This window comes from Rhinolophus ferrumequinum, chromosome X (genome assembly GCF_004115265.2).
Source record: "Rhinolophus ferrumequinum isolate MPI-CBG mRhiFer1 chromosome X, mRhiFer1_v1.p, whole genome shotgun sequence".
Lineage (NCBI taxonomy): Eukaryota > Metazoa > Chordata > Mammalia > Chiroptera > Rhinolophidae > Rhinolophus > Rhinolophus ferrumequinum.
This window is the reverse complement of record NC_046284.1, coordinates 101,507,228-101,527,369: the sequence shown is the minus strand read 5'-3', so window position 1 is coordinate 101,527,369 and position 20,142 is coordinate 101,507,228. Positions and strand designations below refer to the sequence as shown.

The 20,142-nt window shown below is 37.5% G+C and overlaps 1 protein-coding gene across 12 annotated transcripts in view; it reads right to left on the bottom strand.

The window, feature by feature from the left end:
- Positions 1-20,142, bottom strand: part of DMD (dystrophin) — a 2,143,628-nt gene that overhangs the window by 57,775 nt on the left and 2,065,711 nt on the right. For 7 of the 12 annotated variants that reach the window (XM_033109718.1, XM_033109734.1, XM_033109713.1 and 4 more), the window contains 6 exons: positions 17,187-17,298; positions 15,666-15,802; positions 14,928-14,966; positions 10,451-10,516; positions 9,281-9,346; positions 6,334-6,492 (listed from right to left, as the gene is read on the bottom strand). In XM_033109718.1, the coding sequence (XP_032965609.1) occupies positions 6,334-6,492; positions 9,281-9,346; positions 10,451-10,516; positions 14,928-14,966; positions 15,666-15,802; positions 17,187-17,298 (579 nt within the window). The remainder of the gene's footprint in view (positions 1-6,333; positions 6,493-9,280; positions 9,347-10,450; positions 10,517-14,927; positions 14,967-15,665; positions 15,803-17,186; positions 17,299-20,142) is intronic. The other 5 variants (XM_033109726.1, XM_033109741.1, XM_033109739.1 and 2 more) reach the window with 2 other exon arrangements.

Here is a 20,142-nt window from a genome sequence, read left to right as displayed (position 1 = left end):
TGGGTTATCCATCTACTTCCATGAATTGGATTGCATGAATTGGTCCCCTCAGGCTTCGATTAACTCTGGATAAAGTGAGGGAAATTGAGTTAGTGGACTGGTTAGTTAGAAACTGAGCCTCTGAATCATGGTGACCCCACCCCATGTACCTGCCCTCCCTGCCTGAGTGGAGCTGAGGCGGTTGACCCTTGTACAGCTTATTAAATGCCATGTGTATGCCCTTCAGCTTCTCTTCATATGGTAGCTTCTCTTGCCATAAAAGATCTTGGCTGGCTGATTTACGTGGGAAAATAAGCTCCCTTTCCAAAAATACTCTGCAGCCCTTTGTTTTGGGGGCTTATGTTACCAGGTGACATGACGGCCTAGTTTCATTAAATTTCTCGAATACTACTCTTTTTCCCTAGTCCAACTTTAAAAAAACAAACAAACGTATAGACCAGCTATGGGAATCAGTCTCTATGAATTACCAATGCCATCTATTGGACAGTCAACATTCATCCCATTATCTTCCCCACCCCTGTTCCTTACCTGAAATCCCTCATCTATCACATTCCGTTCCAGGCTGGCCCTTCTCCCATTCATGGCCATACGACCTCCTGTGCCCTTAAACCCTTATCCCTCCCACCTCCTCTGGGAAAATGCAATCATTCTCAAGCTCTCTTTCCCTGTTCTGTATCTTCCTCTAGCGTGAGAAAAATAATTAGGGATTTTTAAGTAAAAAGAGAAGACCAGAGTGAACACTACTTGCCATTGTGTGGAATAATCCTAACGACCACAAATATATTTGCAAATATTTGCATATGCGGAGAGTATCTTTGAAAGGGTACACAACAAACCAATAAATGTGTAACTTCCAGAGCCGGGAACACTACCGCTAGGGGATAGGGTTGAAGAAAGACTCACTTTTCTCTATATGCTTTTTTGAACCCTTCGGATTTTGATATTACCTATTAAAAAATAAAAGTAAATAAACATTTTAATGTTCACATTTTCCAGAGTTCTACCAAGCCCAGTGTTCTCCTTCTGTCACACAATCCCTAGGCAGATAAATCCACTCTCACAGTTTCAACTAGCACCCGTGAGTTGGTGACTCATGGATCTCTGGCCAACACCTCTCCTGCAAGCTTCAAAGTTCTATTTCTCACCGTCAGACATTTACATGTATGTCACTAAGATCTCAAACTCAACCTCTCCCGTACCCCATTCACCATCTTCTAGCTACTTGACTCTTGAAGGACTGCTATAAACATTGTAAATACTGTAAATTTATATTAATATAAAATATAAATAAATTAAAGAAGGGACCTGCTGCTACTCCTCCTGAACTGTCAGTCCTAGCTGCAAACAACCATCATCTGGCATGCACTCGCCAGAAATGGGATTCATTCCTTCCCTCCCCAGACCCACCAAACCACCAAATCAAACAGCTCTGCCCCTCCCATGAAATCTCTCTCAAATTCAGCTGGTCTTTCCCATTTCTATTACCTTACTTTAGGACCTAATCATCTCTTTTTTGGGTTTCCATGCTACCTCCCATTTTGATTTCCTTCAGTCAGTCTTGTTCTTTTCAAAGTCCTCCTCCGCACAGCTGCCTGAGTGATGTGTATAAGCGCCAAATCTAACAGCAGCCCTCCTGCTTACACCCTGACTGGCTCCCTGAGTGTTTGCACCCTGATGCTCACGGTGAGGGGGCATCAACTCAGCATGGCACCGTGCCCTCCCCTCCTGGCCTCGCCCACCTATCCATCCTCATTTCCTCCCATTTCTTGCCTTGTTATAGCACAACTGTTTGCAGTTTCCCAAACATTTTCTGCTGTTCCTCACCCTGACACCTCTGCTTACGCTCCATCGTTTGGAATGCCCACTCCTGACGCCTTTCAGCTTCCCTCTTGGCTATCTTCTCACCATCATTGGAGACTCACACAAAACAACATAGAATAAAGACATCCTGAGTCTGTGAAAATTGAAAACTACTAGCCCGGGCCCAAAGTTATCACGTCATTTATAAAGTAAAGCAACAGTACAGTAATAACTCTATATGTAGTGCCAGGCGGGTACTAGACTAGTCGGGGGGATCACTTAAATTATATAAATGTCTAAACACTATGCTGTACATCTAAAATTAATATACAATAACATGGACTGTCAAAATAAATAAATGAATAGGTGAAAAAAAAACCCAACAAAGTGAAGCAACAGGATCATGATTTCCAGCTAGTTTAATTCAGTTTCATAACCAATCTAAAAATTCTTTGACTGTAACATTAATAATCTTGCATTATCATTGGAGGAATGAAAAGAACAAGAGAAAAACGCAAATTTAGGCTGTATAACATCTGGTCGCCCAACAAAAAGACATATAAAAGGTACTGAGTAGGAACTAAGAATCCAGAGTTTCCTGTTGACATATAACATCTACTAACAACTTTAATTAACTTTAGACTTCATAGTGAATCAGGTTCGTATTTACCCTCCTTTTAAACTTGGGAGTAATCTATGCAGGCAGCAGAATGACAATGCGATTTTTGTCTCTCCTAAAAGCTACCGTTTCACTGCTATGGTCATCCCTAGAATTTCAGAGCCAGTGTGGGTTCATTTAGACAGTGCAGAGAAAAATACGTCGGAATTTGACACTGCAAATTTAAGTCAGGAGATTGCAGGCTTTAACGTATGCAGGACAAAGCAAACTTTGAGTTTGCAATGAAAAGGACACACAATGGAGTCAATTCTCAACATCCAAAAGGTCTCAACCAAATAAAGGTGCATCGAATTATCTGTAGTATGAGGGAGAGACAGTACGCAGACACGAAACAGTAAAGACTGTATACAGCAACAGTCACCCAAATTTATGACAATCACTATTGAGAAAATTCGGAGTCAGCTTTAGCTTTGCTCACAGCTTTTAGCTTATTGTGGCATACCAAGATTCAGAGAATGCCAGTGGGGGAGATATACAAGGCCTGGAATTTGGAAAATAAATTTTTAACATTCTAAATTTACGACAAAGAAATACACTAATCAAGCAAGTTTGGAAAAGGGAAGTAATTTGAAAAGCAAGTAGAAGAAAAGCTTTTGAAAGGCTTTTCTCTATGACATTAGGTTTCAAAAAGAATTTTAGTCCAAAGTACATGCATGAGTGCTACAATTAAAATAAATGCAGCTTCATTTCAATTCATTTATTCATTGATTTATTCCACAAATATTTATTGAATGATATGCGCGACAACTGGGAGAAATGAAATTCTAAAGACAGAGATAAGACACCCCTGAGACACTTCTAAATTAGCCATTCTCTATTTTCCAAGAGGATTGAGAGGAAGGGCTCATGAATGAGATGAACAGAAATCAGTAACATATCTAGTCAGGAACAGGGGATCTCCGAGCCTCTTTCCTATGACATCTGCAGATGTATAGCTACAAATAAAGGAACTCAAAATACACACATAGTAAGCACATGTCCAAAGGACATGGGACAATCTCAATTTTTAAATGTCTTCTCCCATTCTCTCTAAAGGTATGCTTGTATTTGTCTGATTAGGGCCAATTTGACTTGGGAGATACAGCCAGCTTGGCAGGCACTGCGAGAGGGCATCTAATGACCTCCTGGGCTCTCTCAGAGGAAGGACAGGAGATGATGAATTCAAGGCTCCTTCAACCACACTGAATTCAAAGATCACGAAGGCTAAGCTGTGGCTCTGAAGCAATTTGAACAGAAGTGCAACAGGAGAGGATAGGGCAAACAAGCCATTTTCAGAAGGAGAGCTCTACAGAGACATCTCTTTGGGATTTGGTAGGAAGTGAAAATGTGACAAAGTGGAAGGAGCAAGAAGTTCACCCTAACCTTTACTTGAAGGTCAAGATAACTTACAGAAAGACTTGCATCAACACCAGATTCTTCATTGTGAAGCTCTAAGCAAACTTGGTGTATTTTTTTTCTCTTTTCTTTCAGAGAAGAAGCCATCCCATTCTTGGGGAATGGTCTTGGATATCTTTCAGAGTAAAGTGGTTATCACTATACCACAAGTATAGATGAACTGGTTTAATCATGCCTAGTCCTTAAAAATATTTCCTAAAATTAAGGTACATTCCGGGGAATATGCCACAATTCTATGCAAGTGATATTTACACCGAATGACTCTTCTTTACTGTCTGGTGCAAGGAGGAGCGGGTTATTTTAAGTCAGAAAATATGGATTTGAACTTGGTTCTGCCACTGGCTGATTATGAAATCTGGGTCAAGCCATTTGAACCTCTCTGAACCTGCATTTTCCCATCCACCTTCTTTACAAATCTCTTAGGAAGATTAAATGACCAGAAACACATTCAAGTGCTCTGAAAATGATTAAATTATATAAATGATAGTTATTAGTACTCTTTACCAACACTCTTTGTCTTGGTTTTCATGGTATGGAAGGAAAGTACACTAATAGCAAACAAGACAAAGCTCTTGACCGATGAGACACAAAGATTATTACACAATGGCAACAATCACATAGCACAAAAATATTTTTACTCCTGGGTAACATCAAATTCTATGTATAATGCCAATCCCAACTTTTTTCTTCCTATTTGACTTTGACCCTTAAAATAATTAAAGAGTTAACCTAAATGGATATCAATGATAATCCTCAATAAAGTAGAGAGAAATGTTTTATCTACCATGGTCTTCACTGCCAACAAGTCTTACAAATAGGGCCAAAAATAATGTTACCATTAAAACCAACAAAATGTTTAGTATTACCTCCTGGACGGTACTTGCGTGACATCCTTGCTATATTCTTAAGTTTTTAGCAAACATTTCCTGAGTACCGACTAAATATTCACACTGTGCTAGGTACTCTAGGGAACACTAAGAGGATAAAGACACAATCCTTGCCCCAAAGACATTCAGTGAGGCACTGAAAAGACATTAGAGTGAGGCACTGGGAAAAACTGATAAAAAGGCAAACAATCAGGGAGTTAGTTCTATGAGAAACGGAAAATTATTTTGAGCAAGGTCATGGAGGATGACTAGGACTCCTTTGTCAGATATGGCAGTAAAGGGATGGGGCATAGCAGCTACGCTGAGAAGTCAGCTTGACCTTGATCCAGAAAGTGGATGAGAGCCGGATGCATTCAGAAACAGTAGCTACAATAGTGTGGCCAGAAGACAGGTACAAAAGAAGATGAAGCTGTAAAAGCAGATCAAGAGAAAATTGTGGAAGGTTTTAAATGCCCAGCTGAGAAGCTGGATTTTTTTTCTAGCTGCAGAAATCCAATGATGGAAGAATGCCATGATAGGTCTTGGTTCTGGAAAGATGTACAACTAGAGTCAGTATTGGAGGAGCGGGGAAGAGACTAAAGGGAACCCAACCAGGTAAGGAGCTCTGGCCAGAGGTCAGGGGTATTAAGAGCTAGAAAGAGGGAAGTGGCAGCAGAAAGCACGGGATGAATGGCAGTTTGCTTTTTCATCTTGAGATGACGTACTCCCTGAGGGCAGTGATTCTCAGATATACTGTGTTGCCTAGATTAAGAAGTCTAGGTGCCTTGGGCTAAACCAAAGAGATGCAAGTACTCAAGTCCCATAGATGTGAGCAATTGCTCCTTTAAAGACTTGCCTGGTGGCATGTGTCTAAAGAAGGTACACTGAATTAGGAGTGATCATGTGCAAAAGCCTTTCTTCACCAAGGGACCTATGATCTAAGAAATGTAATACAAAAGTACAAGTCCAGTGATTTGCATTATCCTGACACCACATAATATACCAGATTTTATATCTTTGTCCTCTCTGCAGTCATTGTGAATTTTCTTTCGGCTTTTACTTCTACAATTTCTACTATTTTTCAGGTGATGATTGACAACTGAAATCATCTCGCTCATCTGCTATGATGGGGAGCACAAATGATGTCTATATTTGATGATGAGAAATAAGATGAACTGATCTGTTCCCAAGTACTACCAAGCCAATGAACCTACTTTCTTAAACGCTTTGAGAGGGAGAATGTGGCCAAACATGTGTACAAATCATATAATCATACAATGAAATGACCTGCTTTGTTCTTACATTCTACTCTCAAATAGAAAATCAATGCCTCTGAAACACATGCAACAAATCAAATACCACCACCAGTGTTAATTCCCTTCCCACCTAAAAGACAAGTTCTTAATTATACTATTGCATTCATTTTCTTCTTTCAGATAAGGAAAAAAAGAGAAGCTGTACATGGAGCTAAACAGATTATTGGAGAAAACAATTAGACATAGAACGACTCTAAGTGAAGACTCCTGGCACTTTTCTCTGTGTGCAGGTGTATGCATTCTGCATACCAACGACAAAGCTAGAAAGAAAACTCACCTGTTTTCTTCCTCAAGATCTGCTAGGATTCTCTCTAGCTCCCCTCTTTCCTCACTCTCTAAGGAAATCAAGATCTGGGCAGGACTACGAGGCTGGCTCAAGGGGGAGTCCTGGTTCAAACTTTGGCAGTAATGCTGGATTAACAAATGTTCATCATCTCTGGAAAATAAAATCAAAGGTTTTGGTTTTTTCCCCCTTATTTGCTTTGGGGGTCAGGGACTCGAGTGTGTATTTAAATATAGAAACATTTATTTGCTCTTCACAATTAATTAGACCCCTTTTCCTGTTTCTAAAGACATTTTGATACTGTTGAGGTTGTGGTCTACCAACTTATTGATGTAGTCAAGTGTTTCTTGCTCTGATTTGCCATTGAATTTGATTGGCCTATTTACATGGGTAAATGAATGGCAGATTTACAGAAATACTGGGACTCTATGTTGACAGTTTCACCCCCACTTCATAAATATTAAAAGACATATAATGGCTATATAATGCTTTTGCTACCAAGCCTGTCAAGATAATCTGTTCACTACCCCACACTATAGTTGATACTGACCAGAAAAAAACTGCAGGCCTTAAAATAGTAGAGTAAATATTTTGTTAAGTGGAAGGCAATGGAACCAAAAAGTGTTGCTTCGTTGAGCCAGTTTGAATTTATAAAAGCCACAGAGGCAGGATGGTAACGATAATGAAACTGTAGACAAATGATTATTTCCTTCAATTATTATTTAGATAGAAAAACAAAAATTGGACGAAAAAAGCCATTAAGGTGACTAAAAGAAAACTGAACAACTCATTCTTTAGAGCAGCTTTTAAGGACTAATCTTGGAGAACAAAGAGGCAAAAGGCTCATATTTTGGGAGGCAGCTGCAATCTTTCCTTGAAACTAGGAACTCTCTACTGCACAGGAGAAATTGTTTTCTAAATGCATTGCTCCTAGCTCCTGAAAAGCCTGTATACCTCCAAGTTGTAAGAACTTCACTCTGGAGGGAAAACAAAGGGGAAAAAAAAAAGAACTTCACTGTTCTTAATGAGTGGCTAAAGCTCTGTTTGGCTAAATATCATTAAGATGATAGGTTAATATTCCCCTCTCCACACTCACTTAATTTCCTTTCCTCATCTCCATGTCTTCTGAGTTGAAAAAAAAATTCAGATATTTAGGGAAAAGTCCTCCTAATTTCAAAATGATTTTTGCCCATCAAGCCAGGGAATTGGTTGAGAAGTTAAAAGTTGACTAAAAGTAACTGGGCGTTAAAAATAAACATTTAAGTGAAGTTGACCAATCCTCCAAACCACTTCCCCAGACCTGCCCCTAAAATATCATTTTACCATCCAACATGGAATCTAAATGGATTTTATGTCCTCAAAATGAGCTAAAGCTAAATTTCATTTCAAAATAAAACAAAAGCAGTTTTACCACCTATCTAATTTATTATCCCTCTTCCCAAATTCTGAACTTTTATTGCTAGAACTTTCCATGTTTAATTACAACAGATAGCCCTAATCAAACTTCTCTTACTGTTCTCTTAGGCAGTCAATGAATGGCAGCCATTATTATACAGATACAACTTCAATTAATTCGATTAAACTGATATTAGTGTTAGAGCTACTAATATTAAAATCAGTGACCCAAAGAAGCAAATCATTCAGGTTGTTTACATTTGGTTAATTCTTTGGCCACATATTTTCCTGTCAAAAATTTTATATATTAACACTATTAATGCTTTTCCTCGTGGCAAAGAAAGAGAATGCACCGCAGTGATGTTTGGGGAAAAGGTTGTTTTTTTTTAAAGTAACTAAGTCATAGATGAATGGCTGGGTGTTGATTTTGATTTCTTTATTATTACCTTAATCGCCTTTTTGTATCAGATGAGATGATTTTTTCCCAGCTCTTTAATAACCAGTTAGTACAAATGTTACTTTGATACTATTTCCCTCAGCCTAATCATTCTAAAAGTACTCATCTCATCTGAGTGTAACTTTGGGTTGCCATATCAACCACAAAGGATAAATTTACCATTCTTATTCTTCCCTTTGCCTAGATTGTCCAGGACAAAGTGATGAGACATTCATAAGTTATCAAAGTAAAAACATTATTGCACTTTGACTAGATTTCTTCTAAATTATCTATTCAGTTAGTAGAGCCTTATTTTTTTCCCTTTATATTAGCTTCTTCATCTGCTTCCTCCACCTCAGGCCCTTGATTCAGGGGCCTGCGGTGGAGGAAGCAGATGAAGAAGCTAATACTGTTCTCCTTATTGTGCTACTTCCCCTACTCGGTAAGAAAGCTGGTTTTCCTGCCAGTGCTGTGTTCTCTGCCATTTTTAACATCACTCTCTCTCCTTCCTTAAGTTTGACAGGCCTGGCTTATCATCCCACTAAAACCCTGTGACCTGAATTTGTACTGCCTCTTCCGAAACCCTGTACAAGATTGCCTCACTTTATTTAGCTCGTGAAGATGCTAAATCACAAAAACCTACCACCTTGGATCTTTGAAGGAAAGGGCCCAACTAACAAACCACATGGGGATACCAATGCAACTACACTGAGATTGTATCTCCGCTCCCCACGAGTGAAGAAAATACTACTTAGCCATCACTTTAAAAATTAATATCTAATCCCTTTAAAGATCTGGCAGGTCTGGTAAAAAAATTAAGCATTTAATATAATTTAAGTATTTGGGACTCTGCAATTTGTAATAGTATGATATTAAATAAAAATAAGGCAAACTGTGTTTGCTACTCTGGAATACCAATAACGCCACAAGGTGGATGAGCTTATTCCGTGTCAGGTTAAGAGTTAAGAGGAGAAAAAAGCAAATGAGTGGCTCCTTGAAAGATCAAATGCATATAATGCTAATTCCTATTTTCTGTGCTACCCTACCTCTAAATCCCTCAAAGCAATTTCATCTTCAGGAACATTTTGTAAAAAGAGACAGAATACTTACATGCTCTCATTAGGAGAGATGCTATCATTTAGATAAGATCCATTGCTGTTTTCCATTTCTGCTAGCCTGATAAAAAACGTAAAAGCTCATTAAAACTTATGTGACTTCTTAGAATCTATTCAAGACCTAATCGAACATTCCTGAAAACTAAAAGATAAATCATGTCAAGAGGAGAAAGGAATCCTTCAAATTAAAAGATATGTGTGTTGGCCTAACCATTTGAGGCAGTGACTGGTAAGACCACAGCTAGTTAGTAGCTTTACATTTATGCTATAAATTGTAGGGGAAGTTGTATTTTGTTGTTTTTCTTTTTTTCTTCACAGATCGATCTTCCTTTCACTGAGACCAGGCCTTTGTTTTCACAAAAAAGCTTCCCTCACAACAATAATATTCTGTACCTTACACTACCCCTTGTTTTTTAAGACCATTAAAGCTTTCCATCGACGACACACATACATATAGCTAGTTAATGCTTTCCACAGTTGATAAACATGTTCAGCAGTGAGAATATTGATAAAGGATGAATTCATAGTAAGTGCTCTACACATTCTGCTACCAATTTTTGCCTTTGGATACCTCCTTCACCTCAGACAATAATAGTCTTTTTACAACTAAAAATAAAAAAGTTAAACAAACTCTTACGGATGTATTTAACAAGCATGAGATATCTTACAATTAGCAGTTCAATTTTTAGGTATAAAAATTATGTCAAACACAAAGAAGGTGGGACAGAAAGGTCCAAGGATTAGGAAAATCAATTATTCTCTTCTTTACAGCATATTATGTAAAACAAACAAACAAATGGCAAGCCAATGTTTTCATATTCTCCACATAACATAGTATCATTTCTTCACATATTATGTTTGGTCTAGCAGTTTTCTAAGGTTATACGATTTCTAAGCCAATTTATCAAACGTGCTCAGTATACAGAACATAACAAAGCTATCAGAAATGTTTAAAGGCCAGGGGAGATTATTCTGGACTAATGCTCTTATTGGTGTCCAAAATCAACATGCAGTGGAATGGCATGCACGTTAGAGGGCAAGTTAATTAGTAGAAATCAGACAAGATTGGGGAAAAAGAAAAGATTTGTTTAAAATGACTATAGGTTAGCTTTCCTTGGTTAGTTAATTTAATCAATATTTGCCTGGCATTCAACTAGTCTCATACCTGCTAGCATAATGTTCAATGCGTGAATGAGTATCATCATGTGAAAGCTGAGGGGACGAGGCGGGCCTATAAGGCAGAAAATGTGATTAGTTACAGATACCATCCATTAATGGAGAAAAAAAAACCCACCACACAGTTATGTTATATACATGGCCTAGAATGCTTTTATTCTAATTCTACGGATCATGTACACATTCAGTTGTTCCTACAGCTTAGATATCATCCAGTATTTTAAATCCAAGTTTGAGAGATGATTTCTCATACTTCTGCTTTTATCAAAAGCCACAGAGAGATCAAAAATGTCTGTGGAAAGTTTCAATTACAGAAAAGGTTAAGGGAGACCATCTCTATGTGACATTTTGTCCTCTTACCTTGTAATAGCTCATATCCTATAGTTCTGAAATTGTTTTAGCACTATGTGGTTTAAAATTTTCAACAGTTTACACCTGTGCCATTTATTAGATCCCTTTTTATTTAATTTAATGGAAGCTGTACATTTGCCTAGTACATTCATAGCCAACAACTTTTGATCCAAAGAGGCCACTCCAGTTCATGACTTCTTAAGATTCCACATATCAAGATGTCTTGGTTTGTGGAATTTTGTAAAGAAGGAATATATCTACCAATTTAGCAGCAGGAGTATGCCATACAATAAAACTGAATGACCCCAAATTATATTGTCATGTTTTTTAAAAGGATGACTACGTTCAACAGAATTTATTTCTTATTAGGGATACTATATGCTAATAATACACAAAGGAGAAAACAAGAAAGGGAATTAATTAGCATAAATAGTCTATATACTTTTTGGATATAAAAACCTGTGTTTTGTTAGTTTGTTTGTTTTTTGGTGTTGTTTTTTTTTTTTTTAGCTCCATAGGCTAGGATTTTGGTAGGGTTAACGTTTTTTCCACCCTTTATACCTAATCTATTAATTATCCTTGAAGTTGTTATAGTATCTTTGGATTAACCTTAGGGAAAAAATCCATCTGTTTTGAAAACCATTTGGGCTTGTGCTTTTTTTTTTTTTTTTAAAATTGGAATAGGACAAAAGGTCGCTTCCATTTCTGTCCTGACACAGAAAGCCCTTAGGTAAAGGCAGAAATCCAAAGTCAACAGTGATCTATTCAGTGAGGACTGGTTTAGTCCAATGTCCAAGCAGCATTCAAGGACTTGGTAGGAACACAAAGATGTTTGTTTTTTCTTACATTTAAAAAAAAAAAGGAAAAACATGTAGTTACCTAGGCTTACATAGGAAATGTGCTAGAAATTCCTATTTCTTAAAGAAGACACATAGTCATGAGATGATTACAACACACTACAGCAAATAACTAGGGGACTGAAGTTTTCCCTGGGAGATAAATGTGTTATTTATAAAATCAATGTTCTCTAGGTCAAGAGTCACCACAGTCACATTTGGAATGAATTACAAAGACGTTTAAACTCTCATGAGGAAATAAAAGGATGACTACCCAATTTACCAGGCAGATCCAAAGATTTCCTTCTTCACTGTAGTTTTGGAGAGTCAATCTGCTAATTTCTTAGAACCCTGGAACAGCCCATTATTAGAAAAATGCTAAGGTTTGTTTTGAGATAGTCACTGCAAGTAAAGATAATTTAGCACTTGGATTACTTGGCTTAAAAGCCCTATCTTCTGGAACACGCCAGTCTTTCAATTATATTCTTCTTATAAAATAAAAGTCCACCATTGAGAAACATATATTAATGTTTTTTCCCTTTTAACAGTTGCTACCCTGGTAGTGTACAGAAGAAAGAAAACCTGAGACCTTGGAGCATAACTACGCCAAGAAAACTAGGCATGTAAATCCAAAGTACTTGAATAAAATCTCATACAGAAAATCTTATGCAGAGCTTTAATTCTTAGCCTTGAGGGTAATTCCATGTTATTTTTCTTATTAATGCACATAGCACCTAACACAGCATGCATAAGCACAAAAACTCATAATAACCAGAAATCTGAAAAAATATATGCACTATAGGAGGTACTTATTAAAGCAGAAAATGAGCCAAAAGGGAGTGCTGGTCAGAGAAGAATCACTTAGAAACCAAGAACTAGTAAAAGTACAAAACCACTTAGTCCAGAAACAAAACTAAATGCAAGGCTTTCTAAAACACTTTTTGAAGGGAAGGCAAGAATACTCTTCTCCCTTCCCACTTCCTAAATACAAAACAATATACCCAGAAGGATTATTTCTATCATCATTAATGGCCAATTCCATTCCACCCACCACCATCTTATCTTCTCTCTTGTGAAAACTCCACTGATACGTTTTCATCCTTTAGATTTCAAAGCAGAAGAACTCAAAAGAATATTGTCTGACTGTCTCATTTGTGGACAAACAATATAAAAGGTTTATGCTAGATTTAGTTTCAAATAGTATGAGAAATATGGGTAATACAGGTTTTCTCTAAGGAAAAAGAAAATATCTGTATCTCAGTGAACTTTCAAATGCTGTGATTCATATTAAATGGATTAAATGATGTCATCCTCATAGGATTTGTTAACATCAGAATTCTTGCCACATCAAACACCTTAGGACCTGGCTCTTCTGCCTGTATAGGATAGCTTTACAATATATTTTATAAATTATATAGTCCTATGAATAAAGACTTTAATAAAATTACTGGTATTAAGGAAAATGGGAACTTCAATCTGCTGGGTTTGTTTTCTTCTCTAAAATTAGAACTTTGCACAATTTCTGAATAATCTAGAAAACTTTTTATAAGAAGACAAAATGGGGGGTATGTTTCAGTTGCTGGAGAAGATATTTTAATAAAGGATGTTATTCATTTTAAAGTTCTTTAAAGTTTAAGACAAACAGCCTCCATTCAACATCAGTTACAGTAAACTGCTAGTCATGGTTTTTTTCTCAGGAAATATACATAAAATAATCATCTTTTCTTCTTCTTTCCTTTCAAGAAACAGTTATTCTTTGCTTATTATTTTGTGCTATCTCCATCCATGCATTTTTTCAAAACTATTCTTTAGCACATTTATGTTTTGGATGTTTTAACTGGTTAAAACTTATTCCAACCAGAAGTAAATTCATTTGTTTATCAGGATCCAATCAAGCTGAGAATTTCAGTATACCAATTGTTTCCAAAGTTTCTTATTTACGAAAGGGTCTAATTTCTATAAACAAATAGACTACCTGGGTTAGGGGAAGCAATTACCAATAACAGGGAACATAAGTGAATCCAAATAACTCCCCACGTTGTTTACGCATGGTGATTAGAAATCAGGTAGCTCACTACTTATAGCTCCCGTATCTCAAAATTAAAGAGCACAATATTGAAGCTTTAAAAAAAAAGATGAAAAAAAATAAACAAACCAAACTAAAAATTAAAAAAAAAACATAAAAAACAGATGCCTTACACTTCTCCTTTAGGCCAATAAAAATTTAAAATAAACCTCAATTCAGCGTTTGTATTCATTGCTTCAGGATGTTTTTAAAAAAGGGATCTATTTTAAATTAAATTATATGGTAGAACAATAAAAAAGACCCAGGAAGAATAAACTGAATTCTTACATAAGCCTGTCTTCAAAATTGGTCATTTACCCCTTATATATAATAGAGCTGACTTTAAATACATGCTTTAATAAAGTACACTTTGAAATACAAAAAGTTTGTTATAAAAACCCCACACAATGACTCTAAAACATGCACACTTTGTTTGCTAATATATAAATCACAGATCACCAAAATGGGTTTTCTAACATTATAAACTCGGAGATAAATCAATTATCAGCTGGCATCTACTATTAGTATTATTAATACACACCAATAGTAATGACAAAGACCACAGTACACTTTCCTCCCAGTAAACCTATAACTACTAATGAGCTGAATATTTAGTTTGGAAAGAACAAGTGAGTTTAGTTCAAAAATGAGCTCATGTATATAAAGATTAGTCAAATAGCATGGCATTACCTGATAAAAAGTCCACCTACCTCATCGAAATTATTCATCCAAACTCAACATCATACTATAAAACAAAGTCTGCTGATATTTAACGGCCCACTCATTTACAACAGGCCCTAAAGAATAAATCATCATCCTTTTGAAGGTCCTAAAGCATTGACTCTCAAGAACTGGGGCTAAAGAATGTTATGTAATCAGAAAGCTCTTCCCTGCTTATACCTGAAGAATATAGAAACACATCTCCCAGGAATAAACTAACAACTCAGTAATTTCTTTGATGTTCATTTAAACTCAAGGCCAGGATTTCTGCTGCTTTAAATTTGACCAGATGGGCACCTGAAAACCTCACTCTGATTCTCCTGATCTGTGATAGATGGCACTCTCAAAGTCTTATCAAGGGAAGAAAAAAAATTGAAATGAAAGAAGGAAAAATAATATGTCTTCAAAACAAAACAAATAAACCAAACAAAAATTCTCAAAATCAGCAAGCGAATGTGGTGGTGGCAGCAGCGCCCTTCAGCAGAAGTACTCACGCAGAATCTACCGGCCAGAAGTTGATCAGAGTAACAGGACTGCAAAACAAAAAATGAGGTGGTGAAGAGACACAGGCAAACATGGCAGCAAAAAAATTACTGAAAGGTCAAAACAAATAAAATCCAACCAATTAAGTATGAATCATGAAAGCAACAGCCAAACAAAAGTGGAAAGTGAATTAAAAGAAAAACAAACAGTGGTGCAATTGCCACCAGGGTTATGGGGAAAAAAAGAGAAGGTTTAAAAGAGGTGAAGACATCATCCATTTGATCATGAGAATCATTACTACTTACTGTGAAGGAATTTCCTGTGACTATATTTTCTTTCAAGTAGGATAAAAAAGTGACTAGATATGACCACACAATCAGATCCAAAAAAGACACACATCTACTGATTTGCGAGGGAGGAAAATCAAAAGGAAATATTGAAATCACTCATTTGTAAACAGTCCCATATTTCTTAAAAGTCTTGTAAGACAATTAGCAGTTGTAACGTGGAGCTTTCCCTGTGAGATCAAGTTTAACTTTTGGAAATGGTAATGGTCCTGGGACAATTGACGTAGGAAAATGGCGACTGAACGTCAGCTTGTTTTTTGCTCTTTTCAACTACAGTAAATCTAGAGAAAGAAATAGGAGAGACTGTTTGCATTTGGGAGTGAAGGGGTGTATTTAGCTGAAAGGAGATCAAATCTACGTCAAACGAGAAGAGTCAATTATTGTGCTTTTGCCACTACTCACGTTTCCATGTTGTCCCCCTCTAAGACAGTCTGCACTGGCAAGTAGCCCATTCGGGGATGCTTCGCAAAATACCTTTTGGTTCGAAATTTGTTTTTTAGTACCTTGGCAAAGTCTCGAACATCTTCTCCTGATGTAGTCTGAAAGGGAAATGGCGCTGAGGTCAGACTTGGGAGAGTAGGACCTCAAGACAAAGGATCACTCCAGTAGCGGTTGAGAGCAAAGGCTTTGGAATCAGACAAAACCAGGGTTTTGAAACCAAGCCTGGCATTTACTTGTGGGGTTAACTTGGGTGAGTGAGTTATTTGTATATCCGAGGCTTAGACCAGCTGTGAAATGGGGCAGTCATACCTCGAGAAGTGGTTACAGTGAATACATGAAGTGTCTCAACTACTAGGCTACTCAATAAATGGTAGTTTATGGAAGTCTTTAAGGCGAAAAGTTAATGTTGACTTTTGCCACACTTTCTGGTATTTTAAAAACTATTTTGTCCACACAGGTACCACGTTCCACCTACTAAATAATCTCGTCACAGCATGGTTCATTCTCCATCATCGAATATCTTTACAAAAAGAATCAAAGCAAAAAAGACATTGAAAAAACTGGGAGGATACTCTGAAGATGGAAGAGAGAAGTACACTAAAGCAGAGCTTCTCAAACTTCGATGTGCATAGGAACCACCTGCAGATCTTGCTAAAATGCAGGCTGTGATTTAAAAGAGTCAGGAAGGGGTAGGGGCCTGAGGTTCTGAACTTCTAATAAGCTCCCAGGTAATGCCAGTGCGGCTGGTTGACAGACCATACTTTGAATAGCAAGCAGCGAGTGTTTTAGGAACATAAGATTTACACCCAGGTCTGTCTGACCACCAGGTCTATATACCTCGCCCATCTCACCAGTGATTTTTCAAAATTATGTTAGCCACTGAACATTTTTCCAAAACATCAAAGAAGAAGGCTCCACCTCTTAATTCTAGAACCTCGGGCAAATTATTTAACCTCAGGACCTCAGAGTCCTCATCTGTAAAAAGGGGATAAAAAAATAATACCTATTTCACACAGAGTAGTTTACAAGGTAAACGCCTAGCATTTAGTTGCTAAGTGTTAGTATATAAAACAGATAAAAGATGAGCAAGAGATTGAAAGGGGTGGATTATAAATTTTGGGGAACATACATTATACCCACATATCCAACATGCCCCATGGCTGTAAAACTTCTCCATATAAATGCTAGGGCTACGCAAAAGAAATGTGAAAATGTCTTCCCTACAACCAATGCAAATGGAAGAAAAACCTATTTATTCATCCAAAAATATTTGTTGAGTGTCTACAATGGTCCGTGTGTGCCAGGCATTGCCTGATGCTGCAGGGATAAGGTAAGTCCTGATGCCCACAATTTGGAGCCACGTTAGCCGGGGAACACATGACGCACTCAGACATCACAGCATTATGTGTTATCTGCAATACTGTCCCAACCTTCTTCCAGCTAATTAACTCACAACTCACATCAGGGAGGCATCTGACTTACCGGAGTGCAATATTCCACCATGGGATAGTGCATCTTATGGCCTTTTGCAACTCGACCAGAAAAAAAGCAACTTTGGCAAATGTCGTAATTAAAGTGCTTCAGACTCCTGTACCTGGAAAAGAACAAACACAAACACATATGTATTTCCTCCAAGCGCATTCCCAAAGAACACTCTTTAATAAACTGTCTTCCACACACTGTCTTGATTCTAGAAACAGACTGCAATGTTCATTAATCCCATTAGGTAAGTGATTAACTTCCTACCTCCAGATTTCTCTGGTGCTTCTCCTGCAGTATCAAAACATTTTGGCAGGAAGATTATCCTATAAACATTTGGAAGGAGGGAAGAAAACCTCGGCTCTTATTCAATTCCACTAGGAGCTCTTTCAGATTAAGGAAGAAGTTACTGGCAAACTTCCAGTCTTTTGAAGACCAAATACTAGAATATGAAAGAACTTCCAAGAGACATAGATTAATCCACTGCAGGCCTCCTTACCCATCATGGGGACAAAAGTTTTCTGAAGCAATTATTTTCAAAAAATATATATAAAGACACAGCAATTTCATAAGACAAAAGAAAATTAAATAAGAACTCTCAATCAGTTAAAACAAATCTTGCTTTAATTACATTTTCTGACTGACATGATTCATCTTCAGAGTTACTTGGCTAATCTCTTTTATCTGTCTCTCTTCAGAAATCCCTCACCACATTATCCGCAAATGATAACTGAAGCCCCAAGAAAGGACAAAAATTAGATTAGGTGAAAGAATTTATAATCTGTGAATACTAGATGGTACATTTCTTCCCATTCGCAGAAGGGTGCGTTCTGTTTCATACTCTCCCTGCCTTTTGCTTCCTCAGATAAGGATCTGAGCCAATTTGAACATATTCCTTATGTGACATATGGGAATGCGGGGAAAAAGCTACCTTTTTTAGATCCCAACCATCTTGGGGGGGGGTGGGGGAGTAGAGAGAGGAAAGAGAGGTGCTGATTCCAAAAATAATCTAATTTGATAAGGGCAAAAGAAGTGAATGTGAAAATGCTCTTAGATCCTCCAAAGCATTCTCGTCTTTTATTTTATGAAATTTTCTCCATATACGAATCTTACTAGTGGGGGAAGTTGAGAAAAGAAGGAAAAGACATATAATGCTTTTCCTTGTGACGTCCCCTCCCCACCCCCTAGGGCATCATTCTGCCAAAACCCAGGAAGGAAAGAAAGTGTCCTTTCCAAGCATTACCTACTCAGTGTTGTCTATCTAGGCTTTGGAAACTTCTAGGGGTTTTTGTGAAACCTCTTTGTAAACAGCATGAAGTTTGGAAGAACAGGAGGACACAAACGATACAAAGTAGTTGTTAGGCAACAAGTATTAAAACAAGTCCAAGCACAGCCAGGAAGAGTATTTACTTAGCTGCAAAATAGATTCTGAACAAGCATAGACTACTATATAGCTACTTTACAAGTTTATGGCTTATTCATCCTAAGGAAACCTTGACCTTGATCCAAATGTTTAAATATACCATCATTTCAGAATTTGGATTTGGGGTTATTGTTCAATAAGATGAATTCATTTATAAATACCCTGTCTCCCCAAACAGATCAACAAGGCTAAAGATTTAAGAGCCAATTGTTTTCCATGACAGTTTAAGAATATCAGATTAATAACTTGCTGTTTTCTATCTCTTTCACTTTTAAATTTATAAGGAACTTTTTTTTTAGCTGCTTTGTGAATCTTTCATTTACTTGCATCCTTTATAGTCCCTTAGAAGTTCATTAGGTTACTATGGAACGAGCATAATCAGCTTCACAGATAAAGAAGTAAGTCCTAGGTTGCTTAAAACAATTCTTGTTACTTTAGGGGGAAAAAAGTGGTGTAAAGTGAATAAGAGACCGAGCTACCATGACGGGTCTCCCAATATGGAATAATTTCTTAGTTTTCTAACTGATTCTGGGAGGGTTTCTATAAGCAGAAAAGACTGTATGTGTGTGGGGGCGGGGGGAGAGAGAGACACAAAATGTTTTGGTTCCAGGAAGGAGAAGCCCCAGTTTATCTGTATACCACCAAGGACAAATAGGAGGTTGACAATTAAGTTTGCGAACTTGCTGCAACGATGTTGGTAACCTTTTCTGATGTCAGAAGGATTATTCATTATGAATCTGTACCAACTGGACAAACAGTTAACCAAGTTTACTATTTGGAAGTGCTGAAAAGGTTGCGTGAAAAAGTTAGACTACTTGAACTTTTCGCCAACAAATTCATGGCTCTCGCATCACGACAATGCACCAGCTCACAAGGCACTGTCTGTGAGGGAGTTTTTAGCCAGTAAACAAATAACTGTATTGGAACACCCTCCCCACTCGCCTGATCTGGCCCCCAGTGACTTCTTTCTTTACCTGATGATAAAGGAAATACTGAAAGGAAGACATTTTGATGACATTCAGGACATCAAGGGTAATATGACAACAGCTCTGATGGCCATTCCAGAAAAAGAGTTCCAAAATTGCTTTGAAAGGTGGACTAGGCACTGGCATTGGTGCATAGCTTCCCAAGGGGAGTACTTCGAAGGTGACCATAGTGATAGTCAGCAGCGAGGTATGTAGCACTTTTTCTAAGATGAGTTCAGAACTTATTCGTCAGACCTCATATTTCTCCAGTATATAAATTCTTATAAAAATCAAAAAAGTAAAATTAAATAAATAAAATGAAAGAAAAACCTGGTCAGCCCTCCTGTGTGGAAGCTGAGAAAGCAGAGGATTTCAAAGGTAATACGACGAAAGCTCTGATGGCCATTCCGGAAAAAGTTCCAAAATTGCCCTGAAGGGTGGACTAGGCGCTGGCGTCAGTTCATAGCTTCCCAAGGGGAGGACTTGGAAGGTGACCGTAGTGATATTCAGCAATGGGGTGGGTATGCAGCACTTTTTCTACGACGAGTTCGCGAACTTAATTGTCAGAGCT